This window comes from Poromitra crassiceps (genome assembly GCF_964638095.1).
Source record: "Poromitra crassiceps genome assembly, chromosome: 10".
Lineage (NCBI taxonomy): Eukaryota > Metazoa > Chordata > Actinopteri > Beryciformes > Melamphaidae > Poromitra > Poromitra crassiceps.
The window spans coordinates 6,900,940-6,910,734 of record NC_139631.1 but is presented as its reverse complement, the minus strand read 5'-3'; the positions used below and the strand labels follow the sequence as shown (position 1 = coordinate 6,910,734).

General features: G+C 44.8%; 1 protein-coding gene across 1 annotated transcript in view; it reads right to left on the bottom strand.

The window, feature by feature from the left end:
* wdfy3 (WD repeat and FYVE domain containing 3) overlaps nt 1-9,795 on the bottom strand; it is a 130,611-nt gene that overhangs the window by 9,801 nt on the left and 111,015 nt on the right. Inside the window, 10 exon segments of the mRNA XM_083644708.1 lie at nt 96-249; nt 797-903; nt 3,079-3,196; nt 3,538-3,657; nt 3,847-3,901; nt 4,245-4,325; nt 6,157-6,242; nt 6,383-6,503; nt 8,673-8,821; nt 9,366-9,526. Of these exon segments, the coding sequence (XP_083500834.1) occupies nt 96-249; nt 797-903; nt 3,079-3,196; nt 3,538-3,657; nt 3,847-3,901; nt 4,245-4,325; nt 6,157-6,242; nt 6,383-6,503; nt 8,673-8,821; nt 9,366-9,526 (1,152 nt within the window).

The window sequence follows — 9,795 nt, the reverse complement described above, 5'->3', positions numbered from 1 at the left end:
GCGTGGGGAAAGTGAATGAGAAACACTTTCCACATACATACACACACACACACACACACACCGCCACACACACACACATACACACACCCACCCACCCAGGTCGAAGTTGTTGGCGTTAAGCATGAACTCAGGAAGGTAGAAGAACTCTGGGATGAGCTCCTTGACGTCGGCCATGTTGTGTTTGGAGGCGGAGTTCCAGGCTTCACGCACACTGTGGAACATCCTGTCAGCAAGGTCAAAGTGACCTCCCTGTAAATAACACACATCCAAGGTTTTTGACTTGACAGTGACACTACCAAAAGTCTGCTTGGATAGCTAAAAAGCATGTTCATCTCAGCCATTTCGGCCTCAGGTATAGTTTATTTGTACATGATTGCAGCTGATAAGAATTGATCAGAAATAGAACCTGTGCAGGCTGAGACAAAGAAATAGTAAATAAACAGATGTGGCAGCGTGGCCTTGATGTAAGATTCCATGATTTTCCCACAGTTTTCCTTAACGAGACAGCAGCACATCCATAACCTAAAAATGTGAGGACACTTCCTGGTTTGCTAAAGTTGTTTTTCAGCTCAGGAAAGTTCAGTAAACAGTGCTTTTCATTCCAAGTGGGCTGAAAACCACCAGCTAATGCAACTGAATTAGTAAACTCCCTCGCCCCTGACTTCCCCCAGAGAATTTATACAACGCTCTCCAGTGGGAACCCTGTGTAAACATCTCATGTCAGCAGAAACACAAGAAGAAGAGTCTAGGTTGACCAGCAGTCATTCAGTGGGTTGGATACTGGGTGGAGTCGCACCTGGAGCCTGAGGAAGATCTGTGTGAAGGGCTCCATGCGGACCAGGTAGGAGGCTACGATCATGGCAGAGGAGTAGTGGGTTCCGTAGTGATACGCTGGGGTTTCACCTGCAAAGAATGAGCACAAGAAAACACTGTGACGTCTGCAAGTGATTAAGGATAGAAGGTAATGGATTCATTAGTGAAAATTATGTGTAATCACAGGTGTGAAACTATCAGGGAATCTGGGCGGAAATAGATTCTCACCCACAGAATAGCTGTTCCGGGTGCCTTACATTAAAATAGTGTTTCTACATGTAGATTTTAGATGTAGAAAGACTATTTTAGATTCTAAAAGGGCAATGCCGTGTACAGAATTAACACCAGAAACAAGCCACATGTTAGTTAATTGTGGCTGTTCTGTTCAAGGGTGTTAAATGTGTCTAACCGCCTCTCCTCACTACTTTACATTCTGTACACAAATGACTGTCGTAGCTTTCACCCCAACAGATTCATCATCAAATTTGCAGATGATTCTGTTATTGTCAGTCTCCTTGGTGAGGAGGAATCACAGCATGGTCCTGTAGTTGACGATTTTATAACCTGGTGTGATGAGTCCTTCCTAGAGCTAAACGTATCCAAAACAAAAGACATGGTCATCAGCTTTAGGAAGGCTCCCCCCAGTGACACTTTTACCCGAATCAAAGGTACAGATATTGAGATCGTGGACAGCTACAAATACCTGGGTGTTGTTATTGATAACAAGTTGTGCTTCGACTCACATGTTGCTGCCACATCAAAAAAGGTCCAACAGCGTCTCTTCTTTTTGAGAAAAATGCGATCTTTTAATGTATCTTCTGAACTCATGTCACTTTTTTATAGGAGTTTTATTGAATCTGTTTTTATGTTTTGCATGGTGGCCTGGTACGGCAACACAACCATGGCCAACAAGAACAGGCTCGGTAGCCTAGTTAAGGTGGCAAGTAGGGGTGTCAAAAATAATCGATTATAAGATGCATCGCGATGCGGACGTGCACGATTCTGCATCGATTAACAAATATCAAAAATCGATTATTAAAAAAAAAAAATTTTTTTTTTTTTTTTTTTTTTTATCAAATAAAATAGAATGTAAGTACATGCAGTTGTTTATTTTAATTATGGATCATAATACAATGCAATTCCAAATGCACTTTTATTTTAAAAGTAGCCACACAGTGAGAAAAAAGAAAGTGAGAAAAAATAAATCATGTATTGCGGAAAAAGTGATGCATCGATTTAAGATGCATCGCGATGCATCGTGATGCATCGTTTAATCGAATCGAATCGAATCGTTGACAGATGAATCGTAATCGAATCGAATCGTGAGGCCAGTGAAGATTCACAGCCCTAGTGGCAAGCAAGATTTCTGGGAGCACCTTAACCCAGCTCCTCGACCTCTACAAGAGGCAGGTGATCAGGAAGACCACGTCCATCCTGGAGGCCCCTGATCACCCCCTCCATCTAGAATTTGAGCTCTTGCCCTCAGGGCGTCGGTTCAGAGTGCCCGCGACGAGGACCAAGCGCCTCAAACTTTCTTTTGTCCCGGCTGCCATTCAGCTGCTAAACGGCAGTTAGAATTATAATTCCCTGACTTTGCCTGTTTGCACCTTACTGCTCACTCTTGCACTTTTTATGATGCTACCTTTTGCACTTTGTGATACTTGTTCATTGCCCTGTGCTTTTATGTTTTATGTATGTATGTTTTTAGCTGTAGTTTTATCTTGACTCTTAAGTGTTCGTTTGTTTTTAGCCCTTGTGGTTTTATGTGAGTATTTTTGTGCCTGTTTTAGTGTTTGTGCTGCACTACATGTGTTTTTAGATTTCCCTGTCTGCAAACCAATTTCCCTGCGGGGACAATAAAACTACCTTTGACCTTTGACCTTTGACCTTTGACCTTTTATAACCATGGTAACCAACCATCATTTGTCTTATTAAGTGTATGTTAAAATCTTGTACATACGTGTACGTACACAGCCTGTCAAACAACGACAATTTCTTTTAGTTTATCATGTTGTATATTTTTTATTTGAAACATGTAAAATAAATCAAGATATATTTTAGAAAGTGCAAATTTCCCTTTTTTTGGGGTTCTTGAATGAAGCCCATCTGAAATTGACCCACCAGATAAGCATGATTTCATGTCCACTTTCTTACCCAGCATATGAACTTTCTTAGTCATTAACGCTAAATAGAATGAACTACAATAACCTCCCTGACTCCACACCCAGTAAAGGTACTGTGCTGACCAAACTTTGGGGGTCTTACCAATGGGGTCCTCCCAGTCCTTGTACCTCTTCTTGTACTGGGTCAGTCTGTCGTCCGTCTGGGCGCCCATGGGCTTGGCCAGGTTACGGAACGTCTTGGGGTTGTTCAGGTCCAGCTCCTGGTCGGCAAAACCACCAAACATGGGTATATCACCACATGCTCTTTATGTTAAACTATTAACTCTCACTTAACCTATGTTTGGAGTGTTATTCAGCCCCCTTCCCCACAAGCTGGCATATTATGCTTGGTACCAATGGACGCCTTAGGTCTTCTAGTTTCTTCTAACACAATCTCTACTGTAGCTTTATACTGTAAATGACCCTGCTAAAGCCATTTGATTGCCTGCGAAAATCGTGTGTGCAGACCACTCGCGGCCCACCTGCAGTACCTCCACGGCCCACTAGCGGGCCTGCAGCCCTACTGTGATGCTCCAGTGTGTTTTGTAGTGTGTTACAGTACCTCGCAGTCGTAGTCGGCCAGGATCCAGGGGAAGACGGGGTACTGCATCAGGTCATTATAGGAGCGTCCCGCTAACGTGTTGAGATGCATCAGGTACTGGAAGTTACTGATCTCTCCTCGCTGTACAGAGAGAGAGAGAGGAGGGGGAGAAACACATCAGTGAGATGTGGAGATATGTATCACACTGCTGCACTGCTTCTCATCTGCACTGAGATGAAGGCCACTGCGTCTGGATTTGAGGCGATAAAAAGGAACTTGAATACAAATGAGAAACAGCAGCATTAAATTAAGTGTTTCCTGGCTTCCTACCTCCCATCTCTGTGTCACTGACTTCTCCCCAACCAGCGTGACGAGCAGCCCGGACCTGACAGGCAGCAGGACAGAGAAGATCAGTCAGAATAAACAGGCAGCAGGACAGAGAAGATCAGTCAGATGAAACAAGTCAAAACAAAGCATCGTGGGTAAACATGCAGGATGGAAAATACTTTGCCACCAAATTATGTTTTCGTAGTTTTGCTTTTCTAGGCCACAAAACTATTAATTACCACTAAGTACAGAAGGAAAGCAGATAGGCTAGAAAAAGAAGAAAAAATATTAAAATTAAGATCCGACAATTGAAATCAAAAGAATTGAAATCCTGATTTTATTTGAATGATTTGTCATTTATTTTTCCTAACAGGTGACTTTGTGATAGGAGGAGGTCGTACCCCTGTTCCACGCTGGTGTTGGGCCTCTGTCCCGAGACCGACTCTGAGCTGTCGGCCAGCGAGGGCACCACCGCCAAGAACCTGCAGGAGAACATTCAGAAGAGACATAAGAACCTGCAGGAGAACATTCACAAGAGAGATGTGAGTGTGTCACCACCGCCAAGAACCTGCAGGAGAACATTCACAAGAGAGATGTGAGTGTGTCACCACCGCCAAGAACCTGCAGGAGAACATTCACAAGAGACATAAGAACCTGCAGGAGAACATTCACAAGAGAGATGTGAGTGTGTCACCACCACCAAGAACCTGCAGGAGAACATTCACAAGAGAGATGTGAGTGTGTCACCACCGCCAAGAACCTGCAGGAGAACATTCACAAGAGAGATGTGAGTGTGTCACCACCGCCAAGAACCTGCAGGAGAACATTCACAAGAGAGATGTGAGTGTGTCACCACCGCCAAGAACCTGCAGGAGAACATTCACAAGAGAGATGTGAGTGTGTCACCACCGCCAAGAACCTGCAGGAGAACATTCACAAGAGAGATGTGAGTGTGTCACCACCGCCAAGAACCTGCAGGAGAACATTCACAAGAGAGATGTGAGTGTGTCACCACCGCCAAGAACCTGCAGGAGAACATTCACAAGAGAGATGTGAGTGTGTCACCACCACCAAGAACCTGCAGGAGAACATTCACAAGAGAGATGTGAGTGTGTCACCACCGCCAAGAACCTGCAGGAGAACATTCACAAGAGAGATGTGAGTGTGTCACCACCACCAAGAACCTGCAGGAGAACATTCACAAGAGAGATGTGAGTGTGTCACCACCGCCAAGAACCTGCAGGAGAACATTCACAAGAGAGATGTGAGTGTGTCACCACCGCCAAGAACCTGCAGGAGAACATTCACAAGAGAGATGTGAGTGTGTCACCACCGCCAAGAACCTGCAGGAAGAACATTCAGAAGAGACATTTGAGTGTGTCACCACCGCCAAGAACCTGCAGGAAGAACATTCAGAAGAGACATTTGAGTGTGTCCTCCTGGTGGCTCGTCTGGTAGCACGCATACAGTACAGTACCACGGAGGCTCAGTTCTTCACGCGACCGACGCGGGTTCAAATCCAACCCGAGGTCCTTTGTCATCGCTTCTCTCTCTCTCCCCACCTTTCCTGTCTGCCTACTGTCCTATCTCTCTCTCTCTCCTCACCTTTCCTGTCTGCCTACTGTCCTATCTCTCTCTCTCTCCCCACCTTTCCTGTCTGCCTACTGTCCTATCTACTGTCCTATCTAAATAAAGGCAGAAAATGCCCAGAAAAATCTAAAAAATTGAGAGAAAAAAAGATAGATTTGAAAACATATGACTACCACTCTTTCCTTGCATTGGGGTGATTTTGAATCATTTTATTTCTCTCACCCTTTGTTTATGCATTTTTGTGTGTGCGCCATTCTCTTTGTGAGGGTTGATGTTGTTGGCTTTGTGTTGCTCAATTCAACTGTCTGTTATTTCAATGTTTTCTTTTTCTTTTAAGGTGGGACACCTTTATACACTTTAACACCTAAACCGACATCACCTGATGACATGAACAGTGCTGGTGTTGTCATCATCCATTCAGAGTGGAAATATCGTGATGGAGAGCTGGCTTGTGACCTCTGCTTGGGGGTTTTCTATCAAATATGATGCAGCTGTAACCATCATACAGCTTGCTTTCTGCATACCAGATATCATGAATTAATTTGTGATTGTTGTGCTGTAGAAGCAACTAATTAATTACCATTACATGATCAACTGACTGATGTAACTGACAATAGGACAAAATGTTCCCAGCAATTAAATTTAAAAGCAGCAATAGCAAACAGGCAGTCAAGAGTATAACTTCTACAAGGACCATAATGTGTCCATGCGTCGGTTCAGTACCTTTGGTAGACTTTGTTGCGGACTCCCTTCTGGAAGGCCAGCAGGTAGTTCCTCCCATCTGCTGAGAAGACCTCCACTGCCATGGGCTGAAAGGTGACGACACACAGGACACATTTTATACTCAATAAAGCAAGTTGGTTGGTGAAACAACACAGTAAAGACAACATGTTGTAACAGTGTCAGTCAAATGTCTGAATTGAATGTGTGTTTGTGTGTGCATACTGACCTGCAGTAGGTAGCGTCTCTTGTGCACCTCCTTGATGTCTTCGTAGGCGAAGATGCTGCAGGTTCTCTTCAGCAGGCTCTGGCCTTGTCTTGCTCCTCGGGGGATAATGGCCTCATGCAAACTGCACACAGACAGACAGACACAGACAGACACAGACAGACACAGAGACAGACAGAGACACAGACAGTGAGGGACTTATGAACTATTAACTGTCACTTAAACCTTACCCATTACAGACATACTGTATAAGATAGTGATGGTGCTGCACTGCAGACATAAGTGAAACAAGTGGGTTTGTGTTCAGGATTCCCACTGTGGCTCTATGACTTTTTCATGACTTAACCAAGTCAACTGGAACTCATTGGGAGCGCTTCTGTGACGTAAACATGTTTCTACTACAGCTGGTCTGACAGCTGTGGAGTAAAACAGCTGAAAACCATCTCCAGTTACAATGACTGTGACTTCAGTTTGAAAACACACTCTTGGCATATTCCAGTGATGCATTAGTCAAATGTTCTGCCTGCTCACAGGAGACTTGATCAAATCCCTGATTCTCCTCGTCTGGAATCTAGTTCTAAAAATTCCACAATATTTCACGGACTCAATAACAAGTGTGAATCCTGTCTACAGGCCAAGAGCAGCACAATCACTATTTATCTAAACATTCAAAGTTTAACTAAACCAAACAAATTGGACTGTAAGGTATTAAATGCGCTGCAAACCACACCACACTGTGTAGGATTCTGCTTTAGACCATTGTTTTTGAAATGCTTGAAGACAACACAATGATACTCAGGAGGCACCAGTTGGTACGTTTGTTTTCAAACGGGTCTCAAAGGACCAGACCAGCTAGTGTGAATTCCCTCCGCTCCGCTGGGGTTTGCAAAACATGCTCCATCATCAGCATGACATCATCTATATCTAATGTAATAATGTATGTAAATGGAATGTAATCTAGGCAGCAGAACCTCCCACTGCACCGTCCAGAGGAATGATGTCATACTCCGTTCAGGGCAGAGAATGATGTCATACTCCCTTCAGGGCAGAGAATGATGTCATCCTCCCTTCAGGGCAGGAGACAAAGCGTTTCTTCGAGCAGCCACAGCGAGTGGTGGAGTCTTAAATCCACCAGCCATTTCACTACTTCAGCAGATGATTAAGTGAGCAGCCATACTGTCTCATCATTAGAGAAGAGGTGCTGGTCCTTAAAAGGGAATCTCCTGTAGACCTGGATGAAAAGGCCATGTTCTTCCCAGAAGTTAGACTGAGCTCAACACATTCTCTGTCAAGTCCTCGGAGACATGCTTGTGAATGAGTAGCCTGGTTCAAACCATCCTCATCACATGATCTCACATTGTGCTTCGCTCTATGTAGTGTCCTCTAGCTAGAGAGAGAGAGTGTGGCGTCAGCGGAGGACCAAAATGTGTGACTCATTAGCCAATGAACAGCCAGGAAGGGGTCTCGCACTACTTTTGAATGCTAAAATAAAGCTGATAATGTACAATTTGATTAAAAAAAAAAAAAAAAAACACTTTCAAAGTACAACACAAACTGTCCATTTTGCTGCAACTCGACAGCGCTGCTTAATCCAGAAGCTTACTTCCTGGAACTCTTGAGAGTAAAAACACTGGTCCATTGGAGTGAATGGAGATGTCGCAACTCTTCTATATACACGGCTCTGACTTTATAATGAGTGAAAATCACTGTGGGCGGGGCTGGAGGCCAGACTGATCAGCAGACCAAACAGAACGTGAGGTCACATGATCAGGATAGTTTAGCAGGCTATGTCACATGATCAGGATAGTTTACCAGGCTATGTCACGTGATCAGGATAGTTTAGCAGGCTATGTCACGTGATCAGGATAGTTTACCAGGCTATGTCACGTGATCAGGATAGTTTACCAGGCTATGTCACGTGATCAGGATAGTTTAGCAGGCTATGTCACGTGATCAGGATAGTTTACCAGGCTATGTCACGTGATCAGGATAGTTTAGCAGGCTATGTCACGTGATCAGGATAGTTTAGCAGGCTATGTCACATGATCAGGATAGTTTACCAGGCTATGTCACGTGATCAGGATAGTTTAGCAGGCTATGTCACGTGATCAGGATAGTTTAGCAGACTATGTCACGTGATCAGGATAGTTTAGCAGGCTATGTCACGTGATCAGGATAGTTTAGCAGACTATGTCACGTGATCAGGATAGTTTAGCAGGCTATGTCACGTGATCAGGATAGTTTAGCAGGCTATGTGAATGAGGGCTCTACAAACAGACTTGACTTGACGTACTTGGCGGGCAGCGTGTCGATGTCCCTGATCTCCCTGGAGATGGTCATGGTGTAGCCGTCGATGACGTAGAAGTGCTCCTTCCCGAACAGCAGCAGGCCCTCGCTGGTGTCCAGGCCCTGCACCCGGGCACAGCGGTACATGTGCTGGATCTGAAAACAACACGGAGGAGGAGGATGTGAGCAACAAGCCCAGAGCCAATGAGTCTAGAGGAAGCAGGTTTGAGATGGGAAGTCACAGGCTGGAGGGAAAGTTTGGCAGGCAAAGTGAATGAGGAATGCTCTCAACATGGCCGAGATCAAGGCCCTTTACAGACTGTGTTAAAGGTGCTTTACAGACTGTGTTAAAGGTGCTTTACAGACTGTGTTAAAGGTGCTTTACAGACTGTGTTAAAGGTGCTTTACAGACTGTGTTAAAGGTGCTTTACAGACTGTGTTAAAGGTGCTTTACAGACTGTGTCAAAGGTCCTTTACAGAGTGTGCTTAGGCAGGCCAGCTCCCAGGTGTCAATGTGTTACAGGGTGATGTTGAAACAGAAGCATGTGTTTCCAGTCGGGATGTAACAATACATCACGAGACAAATTTATACAAATGTGTGAACATTCAAATGGGTGAGATGGACAAATAAAAGCAGGTGTTAAATAAATAGATACATACGTAAATGAATGAATAAATAAATAATGTGTCTCAGTCTGACCTTCTCTCCCTCCTCCAGGAGGCGCAGTAGCGACGTGTTGTCGGTCCTCTGCTCCTCCTCGGGCCCTCCTGCCTCCAGCAGCAGCTCCTGGTGCTCCTGGCTGTCCTCGTCCGCCCCGTCCGCCCCCGAGCGAGACCTCTTCAGAGGAGCCTTCACCAGGCCTGCCAGCAGCACCACAGACACATGTTACCGATGCCTTTCAGCTGATGTACGTTACATTACATCATGTGACACACAATATGGCTTCTGGCGGCCATATTGGAGAGGGCATCAGCTCATGGGCAACAGTGGCTGTGAACATCCGATTGTGTTTCTTAAATGTACAGTTTCGCCGTTTCAACAGAATTGAACAGTCGTTGGGGCAATTTGTGTCTGTTGTGACCGGGAACTGATCATTTTGCCACTCGTTGCCTCTTGAATACATACTTGC